This window comes from Myodes glareolus, chromosome 12 (genome assembly GCF_982192425.1).
Source record: "Myodes glareolus chromosome 12, mMyoGla1.1, whole genome shotgun sequence".
NCBI lineage: Eukaryota > Metazoa > Chordata > Mammalia > Rodentia > Cricetidae > Myodes > Myodes glareolus.
The window spans coordinates 66,309,384-66,335,742 of NC_142037.1; the positions used below are offsets into that span (position 1 = coordinate 66,309,384).

A 26,359-nucleotide genomic window follows, 5' to 3' on the forward strand; every position below is an offset into this window, starting at 1 on the left:
GCTCTGACTTCTATCTCAGTCTGAAATGGCGATCCTGCCTCCAAGAATCTCAGAATGAGACTGCGAGTGAGAGCTGTCTTCTCCTGTTTTATATTCTTCTGTGCTGGGATTAAAGGTGTGTGTCACCACTGCCCAGTTTCTATGGCAAACTAGTGTAGCTACTGGGATTAAAGGTCTGTGTCACCACTGCCTGGTCTGTAAGGCTGATCAAGGCGGCTGTTTTACTTTCTGATTGTCAGGCAAGCTTTATTTATTAAAATACAAATGAAATATCACTACAGTTGGGTCATTTATTTTCTTGATATCTAGCTTCCTGAGGTCTTTATATTTTGGATATTAGCCCTCTATCACATGTGTAGTTGTTAAAAAAATATTTTCCCTTTCTATAGGTGGCTGCTTTGTCTGAATGATGTTGTTCTTTGCCATGCAGAAGCTTCTCAATTTCATGAGGTTCCATTTATCAATTGTTGTTAATTAGCCTGTGCTAATGGTGCTCTGTTCAGAGATTCTTTTCCTGTGTGTGTTCAAGGCTATTCCCCACTTTCTCTTCTTTAGAGTTTAGTGTTTCTGGTTTTATGTTGAGGTCTTTGATCTATTTGGAGTCTTATTCTGTGCAGGGAGGTAAGTATGAATCCTTTTGTATTCTTCTACGTGCAGACATCCAGTTTGACCAATATCATTTGTTGAAGATATTCTTTTGTCCACTATGTTTTTGTGGCCTCATAATAAAAAAACAAAACAAAACAAAATAAGTGTCCACTGGTGTGTGAACTTATGTCTTGAGTTTTCAGCCCAGTTCCGTAGAACAATGTGTCTGTTTTTGTGCCAACAGCATGGTGGTTTTTTTTACTATAGCTCAGTAGTACAATTGAAATCAGGGATGATGAAGCCACCAGCAGTTTATTTTTCAAGAATGCTTTTGCTATCCTGGGTTTTTGTGTTTCTACATGAAGCTAAGAATTGCCCTTTCAAGATCTGTGAGGAATTGTATTAGAATTTTGATGGGGATTGTGTTGAATCTGTAGATTGCTTTTGGTAGGATGGCAGTTTTTACTTTGTTAATCCTACTGATCCATGACCATAGGAGATCTTTCCATCTTCTGATAGCTTCTTCAGTTTCTTTCTTCAGTGACGTGATGTTTTTATCATACAAGTGTTTCACTTGCTTTGTTAGAGAAACCCCAAGATATTTTATATCATTCAGAGCTATTGTGGAAACTGTTGTTTCCCTGATTTCTTTCTTAGGCCATTTTTCCTTTGTTTATAGGAAGCCTACTGGTTTTTGTGACTTAATATTCAGCTTCTTTGCTGAAGGTTTTTATCAGCTGTAGGGGTTTTCTGGTGGAATTTTTAAGGTCACGTATGTGTACTATCATATCATCTGCAAATAAAGATACTTTGACTTCTTCCTTTCCAGTGTGTATCCCTGTGATCTCCTTCAGTCTCTTACTGCTCTAGCTAAGACTTTAAGTTCTATATTGAATAGGTATGGAAACAGTAGACATCCTTGTCTTGTTCCTGATTTTAGTGGGATTGCTTTGAGTTTCTTTCCACTTAAGTTGATATTGGCTATGGTCTTGCTGTAAAATGCCTTTATTATATTGAGGTATGTCCCTGTATCCCTAATCTCTCTAGGACTTTTATCATGAAGAGATGTTGAATTTTGCCAGAGGCTTTTTTTTTTACGTCTACTGAGATGATCATGTTTTTGTTTTGTTTTGTTTTGTTTGTCCTTCAATATATGGTGAATTATGTTAACTGATTCACAAATATTGAACCTCCCTTGCTTCCAAGCAGAATAAAATCTGCTTGGTTATGGTCAGTGATGAAGATCTTTTTGATGTGTTCTGAAGTTTACTTTGCAGGTATTTTTCTTCTATGTTCATAAGGGAAACTGGTCTGTAATTTTCTTTCTTTCTTTGGTGTTTGTGTGGTTTGGTTATCAGGGTAACTGTGGCCTCATAATGAACTGGGCAATGTTCCTTCTGTTTCTATTTTGTGAAATTATTTGAGGAATATTGAAACTAGCTCTTCTTTGAAAGTCTGGTAGTATTCTGTGCTAAAACTATGTGGCCCTGGGCGTTTTTGGTTGGGAGACTTTGAATGACTGCATCTATTTCACTTGCTGTTAGAGATCTGTTTAAATTGATTATCTGATCTAGATTTAATGTTGCTAGCTGTTAATATATCAAGAAAATTATCCATTTCTTGTAGATTTTTTAATTTGGTGGAGTACAGGTTTTTAAAGTATTTCCGCATGATTCTCTGAATTTTCTTGGTACCTGTTGTTATGCCCCCTTTTCATTTCTGATTTTGCTAATTTTGGTATTCTTTCTCTGCCTTTTAGTTAATTTCAATAAGGGTTTGTCTGTCTTGTTGATTTTCTCAAAAACCAACCCTTTGTTTCTGTTTTATTGTTTTCAGCCCTGAGTTGATTATTTCTTGTCATCTGCCCCATTTGGATGGGGTTTGTTCTTTTTGGTCTAGTGCTGTTAAGTTGCTAGCATGAGATTGCTCCAGTTTTTCACATAGGCCGTAGGCCTTTGATGCCATGAACTTGCCTCTTAGAACTGCTTTCATTGTGTCCCATAATTATGAGAATGCTATGTCTTTATTGTCACTGAATTCTAGAAAGTCTTTAATTTCTTCCTTAATTTCTGTCTTGACTCATTTTTCATTCATGGAGAGCTGTTCAGTTTACGAGTTTGTAAACTTTCTATTATTTCTGTTGTTGATACCCCTCCCCATGTGTGTGTGTGTGTGTGTGTGTGTGTGTGTGTGTGTGTATGTGTGTGTGTATGTGTGAACGCGTGTGAGCGTGTGTACTTCCCTTATTGTAACTTTGCGGGTCTGTGATTCTTTATTAATTTTGAAGAGATCTATCGCTTTTTGTTTCTTGTATGAGAAAAGGCATAACCTCTCCCCCAATACTACATATTTCCTGACTTCTATTCTGAAGTTAAGACATTCTTAAAATATAAATATTGGTTTACTTTAGCATAAAACATAATCCATTGTCTCTCAGCACCATTTGCACTTTGCTCATCAGCATTTAAAAAATTAAAATCAATAAAAAAATACAGGATCCAGGGGGTCCTGTGAATTTCCTGTCCTTATGTGACTTATTAGTATTTTTTATGTATTACTTTACATTTTCTTTAAAGACATTACTTTATTATTTTTAAACTACTTATTTATTTGACTGCTTATAGCCATTTTCTTTTATTTCATCATCTAAGCACATTTTTAAGCATTTTTAAGCTAGCAACTTAACAGCACACCTAAAGGCTCTAGAACAAAAAGAATAAATCCCATCCAAATGGGGTAGATGACAAGAAATAATCAACTCAGGGCTAAAAACAATAAAATAGAAACAACGGGTTTAGAGTTTTGTTTTTTGTTTTTTTGTTTTTAATCTGAATCTCATTTTTTATGTGTCTGTAGCTTTGTCTGACCAGCTAGGCCCTCCACCCTCTTTGGCCTAACCATCCCAGCTTCTCCTAACCATTGCATCTCTGGGAAGCAGCTGTGTTCAAGCTGCAGCCGACGTTTCTATCTGGTTTACTGCCCCAGTGGTGTGCAGGCTGTTCAAGTGCTCAACTGTCTTAAAAGGGGCCATGCCTCTGTATGCCACAAGTGCTGGGCTTGTGCAAGGCAGAGGTCGCCAAGAAGTTGTGTCTGACTATCTTACTCCATGTTTCAATTTTTTTTTTAAGCTCTCTCAGGCCCTATGTGAATTTATGTGCCCTACGTTGGGCGTCAAATGGAGTCAGACTTTCCTTTGGGTCACCAGCTCACAAATAATGGCACAGAGACTTATGAAAACTTGGCCTTAGGTTAGGCTTTTTTTTCCAACTAGTTCTTATGACTTAAATTAACCTGCTTTATTAATCTACATTCTGCCATCTGGCTCTGTTACCTCTTCTTTGTACTATGTGTTCAACTTCTTCAGTGTCTAGCTGGTGTCTCCTGATTGCCCAGATTCATCTGAGTTCTTCTCTTTCCTGGAAGTCCCGCCTATTCAATCCTACCTAGCTATTGGCCATTCAGCTTTTTATTAAACCAATCACAGTCGCACATCTTCACACAGTGTAAACAAAGATCTGTGGTTGACCTGTTTGTTTCCTTGGCTGGAGTCAGCACTCATTGTTACTTGAGTATCTGACATATGATATATATGGTCTCTCTCTGCATATTTTTAAAAATGGATTTTGCAAAGTATTAGTGTGCTAGCTGTGATGAGCAGCCTGGCTATGTTTGGCTTTGGCAGGTATGACCTATAGATTAGGATGCCTTTCACATTTTTAAATAGTTGAGGAAAATCAAAAGAATGTTTCCTAACCTAATGAAGATGTTATTAGATTCAGCTTTCAGCATATGTGAAGTTTCTCTTTCCAGCCTTGTTAATGTATGTATCACTTGGACTGTTCTCATAATCCTAGTGTTAAAGTGGTTAGGACTATAACCTCATGACCAGCAAGGCCTAAAGTATTTATTAGCTAGCTCTTTTTTAAACAAAACAACAAAAGCAAAAGCAACTCCCTAGCCACCTTCCTCCCCCCCTTTGGTCATCTCTGATATGGAGCCATCTTCTAGACCCCTGTGTGACTTCTCACCTTTTCTCAAATCATAGTGGTGGATTATCTTTGGTTATTAGCATTTGCTTTATTCCTCTTATGAATTTTGACAACTCCATTAGCAATATGCTCACTAATAATAAATCATATAAATCTGAACCCCTAAGAAAAACCATAAGACAGATACATGGAAATATCTTGGTAAAAATACTTGGTATTTATTGATGCTTACATGTTGAGGTTACTATCATTCTGGAATAAGGCTAAAGAGCATCTTCTGAATAATCCCTTGCCTTCTCCGTGGTGAGCTGTTTTTCCTGCTTTCCACGGTGGTCATTCCAGACCTTGGTTACAAAAGGGTAAGGGTGTAGTCAGTGGTAGCATGCTTGCTCAGTGTGTGCAAGGCCCTTCTTGGTTCAGTTCCCAGTGCTGAGAAATAAATTCCAGACCATTACTGCACAAGACGCTATCTGGGCCTCTCTCTGCCTCCTTGCAATACTTATTGCTCTCCAATTTATACATAAAAGGTTCCATGTGACCCACATTCTTCTTCTCTGTTCTCCTTTCCTTGTTTCCAAGGCTCCTCTTCCAAGGCTGTTCTTCCCTCTCTGCCCCATCCCTCTGGCTAGCGGACTTACCTTCCCCTTTTTTGCATGCTTCCCTTCCCCCTCTGGTCTCTTCACTCTGTGGATACACAGATGTTTTTACTCCCTGTATCCCCAACTCTAGTGGTGTCATTAGGTACAGGTCTTCTCATGTGTGCCCTAGGTTTGGCCTGAACATTTGCCACCCAAGGCTGGAGACTTGGCTTTCCTGCCGCTGCACTTTCACCCGTGTTTTCTCTTTCTAGAATGGCATTTTGACACACAAAGGTTCCGCCCCCCCCCCCCCCGCCATGGCCCCACCCCTGTCATGGCTCCGCCCTCCACATCCTCATCCTGCCATGGCCCTGCCCCTGCTACGGCCCCGCCCCTACCAGGACTCTGCCCCTGCCGTAGCCCCACCCCTGCCATGGCTCTGGCCCTGCCATGGTCCTTTTATGCTTCATGTCTTCTGTTGGAACCTCTCCTCCCTGTCCAAGCTTTTGTTCCGACTGCACTATCCAGTTTGCTTCACTGCCTTCCTGCCTTCCTTTATTTCCCTGCCTCTTCTGTCATAGCTGCTATTTAGAAATTAGAGTGGGAGGGAGGGGTGAACATCGCACGTATTTTCTTCCTCTCAGTGTCTATGGCATCTGCTACTTTCTAGAGTGATAGTGGATGCCTACATAAGTGAGGGAGAAATGAATTTTACAAAGCAGGTGGGAGCATAGGGCTGGGCACACTTCCCAGTGTGAGTGGGGAGCAGGAGAGTCTGCAGCGTGTGTCTGTGAGAGATCAGCAGCCGCTAGGAACTGACCTGTGTTGGTTTCTGTATCTCTTGGCAAATACTGAATGGCTCTGAATGTGTTTTGTAAATATTGACAGTCTGTATCATTTTGTAGGCTTCCTTCCTTCCTTCCTTCTTTCCTCCCTCCCTCCCTTCCTCCCTCCCTCCCTCCCTCTCTCCCACCCTTCATCCCTCCCTCTCTCCCTCCCTCCCTTTCTTCCTTCCTATCTTCCTCTCAGAGACACACAGGACTTTGCCTACAAAGATTGACATGGCAGTTGGCCAGCACCACAAAGCAAAAACCATAGGAAATGACAGAGATTATACGTATAGCTATTTGAGAAGAGAGACCATGAGCCAAGAGATAGAAGGTCATGACTGACTTAGAAAACGAGTCTGTGTAAAGTTTAATAAAACTTGCTGATAAAGAGTTTTTACTAAAATTCTCAGTCTGGAGAGCCAACCCTGGGCTGCTCTAAAATGCCTGTATTTGCACCACATCCTCCTACCCACCTGGAGCCACACTGATGCTAGGTCACCTGCTTTCTTTAAGGGGTCGCTAGGAGACTGCTGATGTAAGAACTGGCACAGTGTCTGCATGCTGCAGCTTTGCCTGTGTGTGTTACTGCAGTGAGGGGGGCAGGGATAGAGATCAGGGCTGTGATCAGTATTAATGTGAAGCACTGAGAGACACCCTTGGAGAGATCAAAGGTCTGTCCTCTAGGGCTTCTTCACCTGATTAAACAACACAGATGCTTTGTAATGGACAGCTGTGTGTGTGTGTGTGTGTGTGTGTGTGTGTGTGTGTGTGTGTGTGTGAATCCTTTGAACAGGACTGAAGTCCTGAACTTGTGGAAGATTTTAGAAGATTTTGACTTTTCAAGTTGAGGAAACCCTCTTGGCCTTTTGTATGATTTGCTGCCAACTGGTTTTGTACTTTCATTTTAACTGGGCAGCCCAGAATTTTTCAGTTACCCCAGACAGTGACTCCCTGATAATTTTTGCAGGTTTGTTTCCCCAGTCACAGATTCTCACCATTAACAAGATAAAAATCGTTAACAGCGAGTCACAAGATTAATCCTGGTTAAGTTCAGTGATTTAGTTGTTGTGTTTTATACATTCTCCGCCCCCGCCCCCCCCCCCCTCCCCGCTGATTCTATTGCTGGCTTGAAATGTCTTGTTATACTTACCTCTGTCTTCAGAGACGTTATGCTGAGCACTGCTAAGTTTAAGGAACTCAGTAAAATACTGCAGCTGTTAAACCAGGAGTGGTAAGATAGTTTCAAAGTCAAGAGATATGAGTCAGTTTCCCGTATTTCACATTATTAGTGTGTGCCACCTGCTGCTCCATTCCCTAATGGCTTAGGAGCTTCTATAGAGACGCTTCTCTCCACAGGAGAAGAAAGTGTGAAAACAGCTGTCTGGAGGGCATTTGATGGCGTTAGCTGCTTCCTTTGTTATTTATGTGTATGGGTGGGGTGGCTCTGTGACTATCTGCCCTGTGTGCATTTGTAAAACTTGGAGGCCAGAAGAGGACATCAGATCCGCTGGTGCTGGAGTTAGGGGGTGGTTGTGAGCCCCTGGGTGTGGGTGCTGTCCCTGAAGCTTAGGTCCTCAGGAGGAGCAGCCCCTGTACTGTCCCCCTCTCCGCACCATGCCCCCACTGTCACCCCGCACTGTCGTCTCTCTAGCCATGTATTTCTTGGTTTTTGAAGTCCCAGCCTTGTGTAGAGTTGACCTCTCTGGAGGATCATCACAGAGACTTTAATTAGATCATGTTTTTCTTTCATGTGAATTAGGTTACATTGATTCTCCAGTTTGATTTTGATAATGTGCACAGACTTGTATTCAATAAAATCTGAATCGTCCCTGTATTTTTGTATGTTTAGGCAAAGCAGATTGAGGGAAGGTAGGACTATCAGTGTTTCTGGAAACTTCTCTCTCATCTACACAATAATTCTTTGCGGGTGGGATGTAAGTTCTTTCTGAAAGTGACAGCTGCCCACCATCCTCCCGTGGCTGTCTTACCGTCATCTCTGGAGGACTCACCTAGGATGTTTTCCTCGTACTTATGTACAATATGGTGGAAAAATAAGTTCGTAAATATCCATTTTTTAAAAATTTGATAACTCTGGAGATGCACAGAAGATAAATGAGCAGATGACTAAGTACATCTGAGTTTCTTTCTCCAAAGAGTTTAAACAGAATAAAAAGCACAGCCCATAGCATCTCCATTTTTTTTTCTCACAAATAAACCTCTCCTCAGAGTAGTGGTAGAGGAAAATTGTAGTGGAGCTTGTCACCCATTCTCTGCCCTGGTAAGATTGTCTTTCTCCTCTTAAGATCATTTTGGCCGTCTTCGAGTATCTGACAAGTTAACATCTTCATACTAAGGCAGTCAGCTCTGCTAGCTGGGTGTGATGGCATGCGTCTGTAATCCCAGCACTTTGCCCTAGAAGCAGGGTCTCCAGGAGTCGAGGCCAGCCTCAGCTACGTAGTGTGTTTGAGGCCAGTGTGTGCTGTGTGAGAAAAAACAAAATTAATCCCAAGTTAACAAAATCAGAAAAATTATTTGAATGAAGACATAAACTGCCCCCTTTAAATGCCCTGTCTTGTTAGTTACGTATAGACGTCTCTGTTGCAGCTCTTCAGCTCCACAGAGAGGAGTGAGGAGGAAGCCTCCCTTCCGCCTGCCCCTTGCTCCCTTTCCCTGCCCTCCCCATCACAGCCTTGGGCACTAATAGAGCAACATTGTTTGGAGAGATTCTGTCTACAATAATTCTACTCCCTCTCCCTAAATGCCAATTGCTTGCTGAAGAACAATCCAGAATGCTCTTTCTTGCCATAGATGCTGTTTGTGTTCTTAGCTGGGGTCTTGCTGTCATAGCCACAATAACTGTGCCATTGTGCAGGGAGGCTGGGTCACTGTAGTCATTGTGCAGAATTACGAATGCTGTTTACTTGTGATCTGTTGTCCCCTGCATCTGTGGGCGAGAACACGAAGTCATTGTAGTTTGCTTGGCGAGCGATCAAACTCCTATAAAATACCATTGTCTGTTAAGCAAGTTAGCGGTCACAAAGAACCATTGACTTTGCTTTTTCAGTATAGAATTTGTAACGGCAGACACCCAGTAGTAGAGACTGGAGATTGTAAGGCCAGCTACCCGTGTGTGTGTGCTGCGTTTTCTCTGCAGTTCTGCAATATATCAAGTCAGAGCCAAGGTTCCTAGAGTCCCTGTCCGCTCTGACGCAGGGTGAGAATTGCTGAAGCACAGACACGCAGGTTGACTAGGGGCATGATGGACCCATGTCGGTTAGGACCAGATCTCGTGGCACTGTCTCCCAGGCAACCTGAGGATTCTGAATGTTATTGTGAATCTAGTTGCTTTTTGCCGCCCCCCTTTTGCCCATAGAGGAAATAAAATTACATTTATATAATTGAAATCACATCCAAAGACTCTGGACTGAAGGAAGGGGAAGCAGTGTACTCTTTTAAATTACTTTGGTGGCATTCTCAAGGCCCTCCAGAATCCCGATGTTACAGCTTACCGTTTGCTTGACTCTCCACACCCACCATTTTTCCCCATCCTGCTGGCCACACTGAGCAGTTTTCAGCCGTGGGTGAGTGCTCATTAGTGCCCACCTTAGAAAGGCCCTGGGAATGCCCTTCAAAGTTATCAAATGTTTAGGCTGACTCTGCCTGTTTCGCCCGTCTGCTTTCTGTGTCTGAGTGATTGCCTTTGGGAGAGTAAAATCTGACCACTGAGGTGGCTTGCCTGCTGTGACAATGACTCTGGCAATGTTTGTGACTCGCCCAGGGTTTTATCACGTGGGGTCTTTTCCATGAGCTTAAAATTAACAAGGAGGAGGTAATTTTGAGGGAAAGAAACCAGTTAGGATGCTGTGTGTGATAACCAAAGAATTCGATGGTGTGTTGATTATTGGCACAATTCCTTTATGGTTTTTCAATTTCACATCAAAATAGTATCAAAATATCAATCTGATAGTCTGCTTTTAAAAATCGCGTGCTCACTGTTCTCTGCAGAGTCTTATAAAAGAAAGGCCATCACTGGTCATCTCTGCCACTGACAGAGATGTCTAAATTCGCTGTCATGATGTGTTGGTGGGGACAGATTTCTATGGTGTCTGTACCCTTTCACCAAAGCTCATCTGAAACCCAAGGCCTTTGGAACACATCAGGCCTTATGAGTTTGTCTTACAATCCAAATACAATTTTCTATATAAAATTAAAAAAAATAGATGTATCAAATTTGTATGAGTGTTTTCCTGTGTGTGTCTGTGTGTGTCACGAGCATGCCTGGCGCTCACGGAGGTCAGAAACTCTCCAGAACTGACGTTAAGAATGACTGTGAACCACCACGAAGGCACTGGAAACACAAGGTCTCTACAAGAGCAACAAGTGCTCTTAATGGCTGAGCCATCTCTCCAGACACATTTATATAAAATTTTTTGATCAATATGTTCTTAAATTAACTGCATTGAAGTGAACAAAGCAATTGTTTAGGGCTCTAAATGGTCAATATTAAGAACAATTCCCCAGACTTCTAGAAACTTCAAGTTTTTATTCTTGCTTTTATCTTTTGGTATTGTTTGTGATTACAAAACACTTAATTTTTATATGGAAATGGAAGATTTTTCTCATGTATGAGTTCGAATTGTCCCTTTTATACATGCATATTGACTTTAATCGGAGTGAGACAGATTTGCTGCTTCTCAGTGGTTTTCTGAATGGCCCGGGTTTTGCACATTTTCCCTTGGATAAATGGAAGTCGGTTAAAATATGAAAAGTTGCTTTGTTTTCCTTCCTGAGGGACCAGCACCTGCTGTGGAACTAACTGCTGTGTGTTTGCTTCTGTGACAGTGAGCCGATGGCGGAGCCTCTTCTCCTCACCTGCCTCCCTGGCTTTCCCCTATAGTCCTGTTGCGAGACTCAGCCCTTATAGCAATGGCATTAGCACTCCCAGCTCCTCTAAAACCTCCAACAAAGCAATACTAACACCCGAAAGAACAGGTAATATTCCAACTTCCTGACCAGCTGCTTGCTCTGCTACTTCAGTCACAGAATCTGCCGTGGGGATCCCTAGAGTGACCTAGTGTCGCGGAGGCCACACGCTTACTCTGGGTAGAAAGCACGTACATCTCTGTGCTCACCTACTGCTTGGTCTCAGCCAGGCTTGGTAGACCGTCTGCCCTCTTTAGCAAATGCCCAGCATGGATGGGTTGTGAACATAGTTTAGGTAGTTTTGTACTGATTTTAAAGTCATGTGACTTTATGTCATTTGCTAAACAATTTATATTTTGTTAGCTTTTTAAATCCTGGCTTCAGGAGAAGGAATGATTGTATTGGGTTGTCACAAGATTGGTCTCACGGTTGCCTTTCTTGTCTCAGCACTGGCGCGAATCTGACCCACAACGCTCTTTCATCTGGCTAGCTCTTGCTTGCTTCATTTATCTTAACCTATGGATTACTTTTCACTGGGTCTCAGCAAGATGCCCGTGATTACTTACTGCTCTAAATTATGACGTGTGTATGTTTTTACATAAATGTGTCTTTTATGCGTGACCTTTTCCATAAATGACACCACTGTGTCTGCCCATTAAAAATGGACTAGGGTTAAATTTTATTGTGAAATATAAAATCAGTTGTTGCCAGAGACATATCCATTTGATTATCAGTTAAAAGTGTGCACTGTGTGTATATATTTATATACATATGTATGCATGTGTGTATACTCAAACACCACACCCTTAGATTTGGGCATTAATTTTTTAGTAGACAGTACAGGATGATTATGTTTTCTTTCTACAAGTTGTATTTTAAAAGAGAAAATAGTAAACTACTTCATACTTAGGAATTATGAACATGTAAGATGTATTTATTGTTTGTCAAATGGCAACATGTCAGTCTTTTTGTGATAGCGTGTAAACAGAAGTGCCACTGGTATATGAATTATAGCACATGTGTGCTTACCGTTTTAACATTATTATTATAATTATATAAGAATTATAGCACATGTATGCTTACCATTTAACATTATTATAATTATTATTATTATTATTATAACATTATCCTCTGTGTTTTAGGTTACACCTCCAGGGGCTCCCCTCTCAGTCCCCAGTCGTCCATTGACAGTGAGCTGAGTACTTCAGAGCTGGAAGATGATTCTATATCCATGGGATATAAGTTACAGGACCTTACTGATGTTCAGATCATGGCTCGCCTGCAAGAAGAGAGTATGTTCTTTTTAATCAAGGGGCATGAGGTTTCCACTTAGACTCTCAGTGATGGGTGGAGTCAGGCACTCAACTGGATTCTTGGTTCTGTGTCACCTTCCTCTCTGGTTGAAAGAGTTCCATGTCCAAGGGCTGAAGAATATTGTAGACGCTAGGCATACTCTCGGGGTCACACTGATTCTTGGAGACCATAGGCATTATTGAACATTTCTCCCAGAGCAGTAGATGCATGCGTTCACATAAAAATCCATACACACACACGTTGTGTTTGCAATAGTCTCTGTCAGTTACTTTTCTCTTGTTGTGGTCAAACAGCGTAACCACAGGCAACTTAAGGGAAAGAGAATTTACTTTTGCTGATAGTTCTAAAGGGTTGAGAGCACATCATGGCTTGATGGAGGCGTGGCAGCAAGCACCAGGCATGGTAGCAGGAGAAAGACGCTGGGGGATCACATCTTTAGCAACAAACTGGAAGGAGAGAGTGAACTGGTTTGGGACACGGGTATGAACTCTCAAGGCTTGCCTCTAGTGAAGTACTTCCTCTTCAGCAGGGCTCACAGCTCCTAAATGTCCCCAGACAGAGCCTCCAATGGGGACCGAGTATCCAAATGCCTGAGCCCAGGGAAGACACTTCTTCATTCCACCAGTCTCTAACCGGATGATGTTAGATGTTTAGATGCCCTTTAGCAATGCATGGTTAAATAAGGGCGGTCTGTCCATTCCATGAAACAGGACTCATCCACAGCCAGGAGCAAGCTGCAGAGAGGACATCTCGGGTGGGCTCCAGGGAATTGTAAAAGTGAAAGCAAGATACACAAGAGATGGTATGCAGTGTGATGCCGTTTGTGGAACATTTTGAAATGATAGAACTTTAGAAACGCAGGACATTGGTGGATGGGGGTGGGGCTGGGGTCTTGGAAAGGAGAGGGTGGCAGATGTGCTTCTAAAGGGTATCACAAAGGATTTTCATGGTATAGAACTGTTCAGTTCTATATATACTTTAAATGGCATAAAAGCATGTAACTAGTAAATTTATAAGTACTTAATATTAACCTGTATATACATAAGGAAATGAAAAACTGAATAAAATGAGTAGATTATATCACTGTTAATACGTTGTGATGCTAGTCCACAAATCTGTAAAACTGTTGGGAGCTTAGTGAAGTACTAGTATTATTTCCTGAAACTTTGTGGGGCTCTATAGTGATCTCTAAAAAGTTCAATTAAAATGCCTTAATATGCTCCAGGGTAAATAATTGAGGGGCTTCTAGAAATGGAGCACTTTATTAAATGTCAGTGTGAAGTACTTCAGAGGCATTGGTACTATATGTCAAGGGCACAACAAGATGTATGTCACAGAACCGGGCAAAGCTTGTTTTCAGATTGTCTTTTCAGGCCAGGATAGTGGCAATAGTTAAACATACAAATTTCTTACTTCTACAATTAGTCAAGAGAACAATGAAAAACTAGGTGATACTTACAGAGGCTTTAGTAAGATATATGTTGAAGATCAAGGTGATTATTTTGTAGCATTAATGGTAAATTTAAGTGCTCAGTCTAAGCGTGGAAAATGATTGGATGTCAGTTTCAGTCAGATATTAAGTAATCCCAAAGAGATAGACAATGTTAAATACTGAAAAAGTTGCAGATTTTCTTTTTTTTTTAAAGTCATTTTGAAGATGACCTAAGACCACTGAAGCATTAAAATCTTACCAAACTATGAAGGAGATACTAGCTGGTAACCCAAAAGAATACAGGAGTGGTGACCTTGCCAGACAATATTTGCACCCCAGTTCTAGAGGGCACAGGTTCCTTACTCTGTCAGGGATTAGTGTCTTTGTATTTGTTCTAATCACAGGGAATTATAATTATAGTGAAGATTTCTTCCTAACTCTCTTTTTCTAACTATTTCTAAACGTGAAAGGGGGTAATTTGGAGAATTGTGTAGGTAGCTGATGTGGGATTTTCCTCTGTACCATTGATTAATAAAGAAACTGCTTTGGACCTATGGCAAGGCAGAACTTAGGTAGGCAGGGAAAGCTAGGTTGAATGCTGGGAGAAAGAAGGGTGGAGTCATGGAGAAGCCATGTAGCCCCCACTGGAGACAGATGCCAAAACTTTACCGGGTAAGCCACAGCCACGTGGCGATACACAGATTAATGGATATGGTTTAAATTAATATGTAAGATTTAGCCAATAAGAAGCTAGAGCTAATGGGCCAGTGATTTAATTAATACAGTTTCTGTGTGATGGGGGCTGAGCAGCCGGGGACCAACAAGCGACTCTCTCCTCCTACAGGTAGTGATGTCTGCAGTCATGGCAGGTAGGTCTGCCCTTCACTGCAGGGGGGATATATTTTTTCAGTGTTGACTGACCTAACATTAGACATGTGTTTGGTAGATAAATGTATGTTTTTGATTGTGTTGAAGGGGGAGTTTTAATAACCTGAAACAAATTATGGTGTACACTTATTAGAGTAATTTATTGTCATTTTAAAATAAAACTATGAATTGTTTGTTTCAACCAGGTCTCAGGCAGGACTATGCTTCCACTTCAGCATCCGTGTCCAGACACAGCTCGAGTGTGTCACTGAGTTCAGGAAAAAAGGGGACATGTAGTGATCAAGAATACGACCGGTACAGCTTGGAGGACGAGGAAGAGTTTGATCATTTGCCACCACCTCAGCCTCGCCTTCCGAGGTGTTCGCCTTTCCAAAGAGGAATTCCCCACTCCCAGACTTTTTCCAGCATCCGCGACTGCAGGAGGAGCCCCAGTTCCCAGTATTTCCCTTCAAATAATTTCCAGCAGCCACAGTATTATTCACCTCAAGCCCAAACTCCAGATCAGCAACCAAATAGGACCAACGGAGGTAGGTTGTGTCATACCGTCAACACATCATTGGCAGGTGTTTCTCAGATCTAACTTCATCCTTATCAGTTTGGTCTAAATTTATGTCTAAAATTGACCATCTTCTAGTTATGTCTCAGCTTTATAGATTTCTGACTTTAGGAAGACTACCATGATGATTCCACCTCAGAATCACACTGAGGTGTGGAGACCTTTTTATGTATTTGTGTGTGCACAGCACACACACACACATGCATGTACATGTATTCACTGAGGTTAGAGGTCAATGGCTGGTGGCTTCATTAATGAGTCTCGACCTTATTTTTTGAGTCCAGGTATCCCACTGAATCTGGAACTTGCTGCTGTGGCTCTACTGACTGGCTGACAAGCCATGGTGTGTCTGCTTGCTTTCCTAGAGCTGAGATTATAGGGATTCTTTTCATTTGGGTTCTGGTGGATCTGAACTCAGGTTCTCATGCTTTGTGATGCCTATGTTTTACTGACTGAGCCATCTCTCCGGCCCCTGAGTGTGGATATCTTTATGTTGCTGTTTGTCCTACTGTTTGTAGGGAGCCAGTATTGTACAGCCTAGGACTTCATGGCTGAGCTCCATGTAGTTGAAGGCCCCATGTTGCATTCATAACGTCAATAGCCTTTTACTGTGGGTTTTGAGCATAGAGTGATGGAAGTGTTGATAATGAAGCTTTGGAAGGTTGCTACTCTTGCACACTTGGACTGGGGGGAGTCTATTAAAGCAGGCTTCAGATTCCTAACTTTAAATTAATACCTGTGAAGCAGTAGGATTGGGGAGATGGGGCTATATGGCATGTCAATGAAAAGTTCATCTGTAGTGTCAGTGTGATGGGGTATAATTGTCTTTCATAATCTTTTACAATTTTCTTTCTCATATTCCAAGGAATTAGACTCTGTGACTACGAAGAATCCCAGAAAGAACAGCCATGTAATGCCCCAAGGCTGGTGTATGTGTGTGTGTGCATATGCATGTATTTGCATGCATGCATGTGTGTATATGCCTGTGTGCATGTGTGTATATGTGCATGTGTGTGTGTGTGTGTATTTATGATCAGCTAGAAGGTCCATGCAAAGCTTAGGAAACTGGAAGAAACTACTTAACTGCTTTGGACCTATATAGTTAGAGCCTTTAATTATCAACGCCTACCATTTCTCAAAGTCTAGAAGTGAACAAATAATAATTTTAAATGTCACCAGGGTGACTGCAAATTGAATTACTGATCAAATGCTGCACATTTTATTTTTCATCATTTCTCTGCCATACTCGTATTGTTCTGCAAACTGGAAGTTCGTCTGAAAGTATTTAAAGCATTATATTCTGAGTTTCTCTCTTGGTAGCCTCAGATTTTCCATGTGAGATCTGGCTAAAGAAAGTCACAACCACTAATATCTTTAAGCTCTGAATGGCAGCCAGATGGTGCTGCCTGCTCCGTGCTTACTGGACACCGTGTCGCAGTTTAAAGGTGTTTTCTAGCACCTCAATTGAGTCTGCTGGCTCTACATCTTGGCTGCTGTCTTAGTTTAAGTCACTATTTCTGTGATGAAGCACCATGACTAAAAAGCAAGTTGAGGAGAAAGGGCTTATTTGGCTTACTTCCACATTGCTGTTCGTCACTGAAGTAAGTCGGGATAGGAACCTGGAGGCAGGAGCTGATGCAGTGGTCATGGAATGGTGCTGCTTATGGCTTGCTCCTCATGGCTTGCTCAGCCTGCTTTCTTATAGAACCCAGGACCACCAGCACAGGGATGGCGCCACCCACAATGGGCTACACCCTCCCCCAGCAATGATCAGTAATTGAGAAAATGCCTTACAGTTGGAGCTCATGGGGACATCTCCTCAACTGAGGCTCCTTCCTGTCTAATAGCTCCAGCTTGTGTCAAGTTGATATACAAAACACATCACCATTAAGCCACAACCCTTCCTTTCTTATTCATCCCCAAGAAGTCACATTAAAAACTTAAATAATTTTAAAGTCCCACAGTCTTTACAAATTCAAACACATTAAAATTCCAGTCCCTTTAAAATAACCAATTTCTTAAAATCTACAGTCTCTTAAAATTCACAGTCTCTCAACTGTGGGCTCCAGTAAAATACTTTCTTACTTCAAGAGGGAAAAAATCAGGGCAAAGTCACAATCAAATCAAAGCAGAACCAGATTCCAACCATTCAGTGCCTGGGATCCACTCCTGATCTTTGGGTTCTCCACAGACAGGGCTTGGGACACTTCTCTGCCCCTGCCCTCTGCACACGACCCCTTCATGCTTTAAAAGCCGGGACCACCTGGGTGACTCTTACACATTACCAAGTCCGGCTGCCAGCACGTGGTACAACTTTGGCCGCCTCTGGAACACAGCTTCTCTGTGGTCTCAGGAAACGCTTCCCAGATTTCACTTCAGAGATGCTGGTTTCTTCTTGATCACTGCACCAGCTGACCAGCTTCAAGTACCCCAGCAAAGCACAGCTTCATTCTGGTAGTCCTGATATCTTGTTAATCACAGCTGATTCTAAAGGCCTAGCTAACCGGAACTAAAAAAAATGTTCATTCAAAATAACAAATGGCCCCGAAACAGTCTTCAGGCTTCCCTCGGAAACTTCACAAGCCAGAGCTCCATCCTCTGTACCGCTCTCAACATTCTTCTCCCAGTTCCCACAGAGCACAAAGAGCTCTTCTAGCCCAAAGTCCCCAAGTCCTTCCACAGCTCTCCCTGAAACAGTCAGGTCTGTCGCAGCGATACCCCGCTCCCGGTACCAGTTATTCTTGGTTAGCGTTTCTATTGCTGTGATGAAACACCCTGACCAAAAGGCAGCTTGGGGAGGAAAGGGTATTTTTGGCTTACACTTCCACACTGTAGTCCATCACTGAAGGAAGTCAGGACAGGAACGCAAGCAGTTTTGTAATCTGGAGGCAGAAGCTGACACAGAGGCCGTGGAGGGGAGCTGCTTACTGCCTTGCTTCACAGGGCTTGCTCAGCTTGCTTGCTTATAAAACTCAGGACACCAGCCCAGCGATGGCACCGCCCACCATGGCCTGGGCCTTCCCCAGTGATGATCACTAATTGAGTAAACGCCTTATAGCTGGATCTCATCAAGGCATCTCCTCTACTGAGGCTCCTTCCTCTCTGATGACTCTAACTTGAATCAAGTTGACACCCAAACCCAGACAGTACAACAGGTATCGTCAGTGGGATTGTTCCCTTCCATGCAGATGCTTGTCCTGCCTTAGAAAAGGGATAGCCCTTTGGTCAAACACCGTTTAGAAAGGATTAGGTTTCCCTGAAGCCCACCCTGCGATGCTGCTCACAGGCAAACAGGCAGTACTCCATCCAGGGTCTGGTTGTGGTAGTTTTCAGTTCCTGCATGCAAAGGGGGCATGGAATGCAAAGGTAATTTTCTAGATGTGCTTCTGATGAATCCGCTTCATGGCTGAGAGCGTGGGCTCTGAAGTCAGTGGGGCCTGAGTTCCAGTCCTGCCTTCCCACACAGCCCATCCACACTGAAGTTTCTCTGAGCTTTGGTTTTCTAGGCTGCAAAGCGAAGCAGAGATAACGTGTGACTTTCAGAAAACATGTCTGTAATTTCCCATCAAGCCATCTGGTGTCTCTCCCAACTTTAATATGTTATGAGGAATAAATTAAATAATAAATACTACATTGCCTGGAGTAGATGTGCTGAATAAAATTTCTCTCCCACTCCACCTACACTTTTTTGAACATTTTTAAAACATATGGCTCAGATATCTGAGCCTCCATTTGTTACCGTAGAATGTCATTTGAACCAATTTGTGAAAGAAAAATGGTAACTTTGAGAATATCCAGTGTTCTTCTCAACTCCTAAAACAATATAAGTGGGAGGGAATAGTTATTAGCTATTGATTCTATTTTTAAAAATAAAAAAAAAGTTTAAAAGAGGACATGAAGTTGGGATTCTGGAGTAAACTGGAGCAGGGAAGGAGTAGCTATGATAAACATTATATACATGTGTAAAATTTTAAACAATAAGATGTTATTTTAAAAATATACTGAATTTTGTATAATTATTGTGATAAAGTATACCTCACGCAAACTAAACCCAACTGGCATGGTAGCACACACCTTTAATTCTAGCACTGGGGAGGCAGAGGCAGGTGGATCAATAAGTTCAAGACCAGCTTGGTCTATGTTGAGTTCGAGGCCAGCCACACCTACATAGTGAGACTGTCTCAAACAAAACCACAGACTTAGCAAAACAAACCCATTTAAAACGGTAGGAATAGATTTTTTTTCTCTCTGTAGCTTTGGGGCCTGTCCTGGAACTATCTCTTATAGACCAGGCTGACCTCGAACTCACAGAGATCTGCCCCCCAAGTGCTGGGATTAAAGGCATGCACTACCACTGCCTGGCAAGAAAGAGATTTTTTTTCTCTATGGAAAAATGATTTATATATATATTTTTTTACATTTTCTCTGCTCCCCTCTCTTTTTCTCCCCATCCCCTTCAACCCTCTCCCACGGTACCCATGCTCCCAATTTACTCAGGAGATCTTGTCTTTTTCTACTTCCCACGTAGATTAGATCCATGTAAGTCTCTCTTAGTGTCCTCATTGTTGTTTAGGTTCTCTGGGATTGTGAACTGTAGGCTGCTTTTTTTTTTTTGCTTTATGTTTAAAAACCATTTATGAGTGAATACATACGATATTTGTCTTTCTAGGTCTGGGTTACCTCACTCAGTGTTCATAGCAGCATTGTTTGTCATAGCCAGAAACTGGAAACAACCTAATGCCCTTCACCGAAGAATGGATAAGGAAAATGTGGTACATTTACACAATGGAGTACTGGACAGCAGAAAAAGATAATGACATCTTGAAATTTGCAGGCAAATGGATGGAGCTAGAAAACATCATGTAGAAATAAATTTTTAAAATATTGTTTTTGTGGCTCATACACTATCTAGCTTCAAAAGTGAAAGCTCATAAAGGTTCTTCATGTATTTTTGGGGAATCATTGAATTGGGACTTGTTTGTCAGACAGTAAATGCTTCATCAGATAACAGAAGTAACTAACCTTAGTAGATTCTTTCCCACCCCTCCTGTACTCTTTCAGGATTTGGTGGTGTGATGCAGTCTTTCGTAGCACATTGGTGACCTTCCGTGGGGGAGGAGGAGGCCTGTGTTGGCAGGTGAAATTACTGTCTCTTTGACTCCTGGGTTATCTGTGTTCCACAGAAGGCTGAGTTTTGCTGCCCCTCTGACCATGAGCATCTGAATTCTATTCTCAGTCTCTTTCTTCTGCTTTTTATTGGCCCTTGAAGATAAAATGTAACACGAGGGCCGGCTTGTTGGGGTTTCTGTCCCGCCCAGTACCCCAACAAGCCAGCAAGTCCCAAGGAAAATCACACAAAGTCTACATTAGGTTATACACTGATTGGCTCATTAGGTCAGGCTTCTTGTTAACGCTTATAACTTATATTAACCCATTATTCTCATCTATGTTAGCCATAATGGCTCCGTACCTTTTTCAGCTGGGCAGGTTACATGCTGTCTCTTCGGTGGTCTGTACAGGAATGGCTGAGGAACCTTTCTCCTCCCTAGCCTTATCCTATTCTCATTACTCTGCCTCTACTTCCTGTCTGGTTGACCCGCCTATACTTCCTGCCTGGCCAATCAGCGTTTTATTAAAATACATGATTGACAGAATACAGATAATTCTCCCACACCAATAAAATCTCTGATTTCTTAGGAAGATGGAATTAGGACATTGCTTTTTAGTCCTTGGACTTTAAAGTATGTGAGTACATTCCGGATTGTTTGCCAGTGAAGTGAACCATATTTCCTGATGGTCTGATTCAACCACAGGCCACGGCTCAGCTCAAAGTGTCCTAGGGATTTGTATTCAGACAGCTTATTAGTAAGGGCATATTTCAGGATTATGGAGTTAGAAAATTGGCTTGGTACCCAAATATGAGTAAAGACTGCTTTTAAAGATCAGTGTGTCTGGATTAGTGGAGATTAGCCGCACATGATGTATGTACCTTATCTGGATCATGGTGTCTGGATTAATGGAGATTAGCAGCACATGATGTATGTACCTTGTCTGGATCAGTGTGTCTGGATTAGTGGAGATTAGCCACACATGGTGTATGTACGTTATCTGGATCAGTGTGTCTGGATTAATGGAGATTAGCCACACATGGCGTATGTACCTTATCTGGATCAGTGTGTCTGGATTAGTGGAGATTAGCCACACATGATGTATGTACCTTATCTGGATCATGGCTTGGGGGATGGAATAAATGACATTCTTGAGATAGTTGGAAGATTTTTGCTTATGAATTATGATGCTACTGTGCTTAAATGTGATAACAGTATTGTGGTTCTATAGACATTTCTTCCTCTTAGGAGACTCAGGTGCATTTAGGGTTAAAGTATCAAGAGTGTCTGAAGCTTTCATACAGTTGAAAGTAAACAAATGTACACGTTATGTTATGACGAACTAACTATGGCAGAATGGAAACAACTGGCCGCTCCAGGAAGAAATCGTGCATGTGCTCATGGTATAGTTTTTCATGACTATGTTTAAAACTTTTATGGTAGATTTTTGCAAATAAATGCATTTTAGTTTGTTTTAGTTAATTAGCAATTAATTAATACTACTGGGAATGCAACCTAGGGCCCGACCTGTGCTAGACACACCGTTCTACCATTGAGCCACAGTATCGACTCCTGGAATTTAAATTTCAAAATGTAGAAGCTCAATTTTCTAGTAAGTAGTATATGATTGTTTCCCTCTGCTTCTATGCTATCCAAAATAACATATCGTGAAAATAGTCTCATACTGGTGTAGGTTCCTCTTCACACCAGTTTGTGATAGTCAAGAGACCTAGCTGTGGGGTTTTTTAAATGTCTTGCTTTTATCACATACTCTGCATACACACACACACACACACACACACACACACACACACACACACACACCCTTTGTTGACCATTTTAAGTGCCTGCTGTTTGGGGCTGGGGCCTTTAATAGAAATGGGAAGATATAAGACATACCATTAAAAATAGACCTCACATAGGGTTGGGTGTGAAGGTCATTGGTAGAGTGCTTGCTGCACTTGAGAAGCCTTGGGCTTATTCTCAACTGGGGGGAGGGGCAGTCAGGGGAAGCCTCAAGAAGGCAGTCTTCCCTTAATCTGAGGTTTGTTTTCTGTGCTTTGTTGCCATGTTTATTGAGTTCAGAAGATAGTAAGTGGAAAGCATCACAAGTGGATTGTGCTGGCTAGTTTTAGTAACTGCAGAGGAGGGAGCCTAGTTTGAGAAAATGTCTCCATAAGTTTGGGCTATAGGGCCAGATGGTGACATATTCCTTTAATCCCTGCATTGGGAGGCAGAGGCAGGAGAATCACTGAGTTTGAGGCCAGCCTGGTTTGCAGAGCTAGTTCCAGGACAGCTACTACAGAGAAACCCTATTTTGAAAAAACAAAGAGGGAGAATTGGCCTGTGGGCAAGCCTGTAGAGTGTTTTCTTAGTGATTGATGGGGGAAGGTCCACCCCATTGTGGGCAGGGCCACCCCTGGGTCCTGGATTCTATAAGTGGTGCCTCTCCATGGTCTCTGCATCAGTTCCTGCCTCCAGGTTCCTACTCTGTTTGAGTTCCTGTTCTGACTTCCTTCCATGATGAACAGTGATGTGGAAGTTGTAGGCTGAATAAACCCTTTCCTCCCTAACTTGCTTTTGGTCATGGTGTGTCATCACGGCAATAGCAACCCTGACTAAGACCTAAACAATAGGTTTTAAATAACTTTTATTATCGACTTTATTATAGGTATGAATGTGCAAGAAAAACAGTATGTATGTTCTGAAACTATCTATGGCTTTAGATAGCTGGGGTATTGGAAGGAATCCTCTGAGAGCAATAGGAAATGACTACAATGAAAAAAGCAACCACGAGATAGGAGAGTCTATGGCAGAATACTATGTACTGTGCACAGGTGGGGAGGTGGGAACGGCAGAGTCCCAGCTAGCAGGTGTGTAGAAGAGCTCCTCTGTGAAGCAGGAGTTGAATATATTCTTAATGTATTAATGCAGGTTTGCAGGTTGACTTAACTACTTTCCAAAATCCCTTATTGTACATATGTATTATGTAATGTGCTTTTTTACACTTGCTTGATTATCTGTCGGTCCCTAGACTACACCAAAGAGCAAACTGTTGCTAGACAAAGGTAGAGTTGGTGAATATAAGCAATGAAGATGGTGCGATGTATCAGGGGAGAAATATGAAGTGCTCTGGTTTGATTTTCAGTCCATCAAGAGGAGTCAAGTACATCATTGATTTCTGATTTAGCTTGAAAAAAAAAAAAGTGGCCGGCCATGAGACTGTATGTCCTGTTATGCATACTCCAGTGTACATTAGAGTATATTTTGTGGAGATAGTTCTTAACAGATTTTAGTGAGGAGAAGAATTACAGCAAATTTAGGCATTACCATGTTTGTGATCTTCCAAAATTTCAGCTCTCCTCTACTTTTCAAAATGTTATTCGTTAATATTTAATATCCTTCACTTTGGAGAAACTGAATTTAAGTTCATGTGAATTTTTCTCTCTAGGATTGATAATGGAACAAAAGATAAGAAGTGCTGGTTTAAACCATGAGTTCAGTGAGATTTAGAAACTGGTGGACTCATTCACTTTGGTGTCCCTAGTGTATATTGACTACTTGGCATTTAGTCTCTGCACCATAAATATTTCTTCTGTTCATTCCTTCCATCCATGGAATGAAGAAATGGTCCAAGTGGAGGGACCAGTAAGAGAGTTCTCCCCTGTCATTGGAATGGTCCGAATGGCAGGAATGAGGCATCGGGAGATAAGTCTTGTGTCTGTTGAGCCTATAATCTGGAGGCCTAATCTGGCACTTGTTCAGAATTTTAGGCTTTGGGATCGCGATAAAATGGATTGGAAGTAGAGCTGAGCTTGGTGTGTCCCCATGTTCGAGAAAAGTACGGCAGGGTCCCTGGAAACCAATGAAGTGGATTGTGTAGAAATGGTGACAGAAAGGGGCCGTGACCTGTGTGGTGGGGGCGGGCCTGATGAATATTAGAACTGACAGAATCTGGGGTCTGGAGTCCAGAAGGAGGGGGAGTAGGCCAAGCTGAAATGGAAAGGGATGAAGTTCAGTTTAGTGCTTGGTCCGGATTGACCTCAGTGGCGGGATGTACCACATTGGTGGTAATGGGGCAGGCGGAGGTTCAGTAAAGAACCAATTACCTTCAACAGATGTTTGGCAGTTTCAAATCTAAGCCAGGCTGTTTATGTGTAACTCTCTGTCACCTCCTGGTGGCAGAAAACTCACCTAGCAGGAAAGAAACAAAATCAGGCCATTCAGTCTTGTGGTCTTTCCCTAGAGTGTGTAACCCGCTTGCATACTGGGAGGGTTAGCACTTTGAAGAAGTTAATGCAACTTGTGGCCATCCTAAGACAGTTTAGATTGCAATTTAAAGGAGGAGGGGAATTTTATTAATTTATTCCATTTTGATGTGTTAGCAAAAGATTTAGTAAGTGTTGGTTTTGAATCTCATATTATTTTTTTAATTAGCCTGTGCCTTTATTTTTAGTGTTTTCATTTATAAATGACTCAAGGTTATTTCCTAACCTTATTTGATGTAGTGTTGCGCACTTACTGAGTATACAAATAGCAAATTGATGAGGACGGCGTGGTTTCTCTTGTCAACAATGTATCGGTTAGAATTTTCTAGGGCGTATATTGCCCTTACAAGAGGTCAGTTCTTAGCCTGTTTGCTATTTTCTGTGTGCCACTGATAAAAAATGACAGTTTTACTTATTTACTTTTGAAAGCACGTGTTCTGATTGAAGGGGCATTCATGTGTGCTTTTTAACTTAAGAAAAATCCATTCTTCTTTTAGATAAGCTACGAAGAAGTATGCCTAACCTGGCCCGGACACCAAGCACCGCCGCAGTCAGCAGCAACCTTAGCTCTCCCGTGACCGTGAGGAGCAGTCAGAGTTTTGACTCCAGCTTGCATGGAGCTGGAAGTGGGGTCTCACGGGTTCCATCCTGCAGTAAGTAACCCAGTGATGGCGCTGATGATTCTAATTAGTCATAGCACCAGTAGGAAAAACTTAGTTTTCCATCATTTCTTTTTCACTTAGGTGCATGAGAGAGGCTTTTCTCCGTCTTGTAACTTAGTTTTCACTATAATCCAGCAGTATTTCCTCCAGTGTTCATGTTGCCAGTTGCTGCTACTAATAAATTATAGGACACTTTCACACCCCAGGATAGCAGACCTACGAAATAATCATGAGTTTGATCATTATATAAACCTCTTACCCATGTAGACTCTCATCTTTCGGTCAGTCAGTCTGTCAATTTTATTAGAGAGAAGCACTCTAGTTTGGTCCATGTAACATGAGGGCCGGCTTGTTGGGGTTTCTGTCCCGCCCAGTACCCCACAGCCAGCAAGCCCAAAGAAAATCAATCACACAGAGATCTCTATAAGTTATAAAGCTGATTGGCCCATTAGGTCAGGCTACTTATTAGCTCTTATAACTTATGTTACCCCATTATCCTTATCTACATTAGCCACATAGCTCCGTACCTTTCTCAGCTGGGCAAGTTACAGGCTGCCTCTTCAGTGGTCTGCGCAGGAGTGGCAGAGGAACCTCCCTGCTTCCCAGAATTCTCCTGTTCTCATTGCATCACCTCTACCTCCTGTCTGGTTTTCCTGCCTATACTGCCTGCCTGGCCAATCAGCGTTTTATTAAAATATGATTGACAGAATACAGACAATTCTCCCGCATCAGGTCCAGCCGTTACTTTGGTGAGATTCTTTTTTTTTACCATTCCGAGCATTTCCCTCCAAAGATGATCTATTTGGTGTGTCTAAGGTGCTTTGTATCTCCTCCATTCCAGTGTACCACAGGGTCGTCTCTCACTTACTGTCTGTCTTCCCTGTCAAGGAGCGATGTAATGTTAACCCTAGTGTGTGCTTTTCACCCCGGTGAGGATGCGGTGGTTCCAGGTGGTGGTCCCATCCCTACATAGGAGAGGTTGAGTCTTATACTGATACAGGAAGGAGACTGTAGGCAGTCTTTACATATCCCTAAGACGTCCGTGGGGCATGCAGAATGTGCTGGCGATGCGTTTGCTTATTGAGTAGTTTTTAAACCCTCCTCTCTCAAGTCCAGTTTTGGATTGCAGATTATTTCCCAACATGTAGTTGCCTTTTATTTCTTGATGTCCTAGCTCCTAACACCGAAATGACTGTGTTTGTTCTGTGTCAGGAGCTGTGCTA

At 42.1% G+C, this 26,359-nt stretch overlaps 1 protein-coding gene across 2 annotated transcripts in view; it reads left to right on the plus strand.

Moving 5' to 3' along the window:
* Slain1 (SLAIN family member 1) overlaps positions 1–26,359 on the plus strand; it is a 57,570-nt gene that overhangs the window by 21,291 nt on the left and 9,920 nt on the right. Inside the window, exons 3-6 of one of the 2 annotated variants that reach the window (XM_085698222.2) lie at positions 10,828–10,977; positions 12,051–12,200; positions 14,728–15,069; positions 24,972–25,127. In XM_085698222.2, coding sequence (XP_085554348.2) covers positions 10,828–10,977; positions 12,051–12,200; positions 14,728–15,069; positions 24,972–25,127 — 798 coding nt within the window. The remainder of the gene's footprint in view (positions 1–10,827; positions 10,978–12,050; positions 12,201–14,727; positions 15,070–24,971; positions 25,128–26,359) is intronic. The other variant, XM_085698223.2, reaches the window with a different exon arrangement.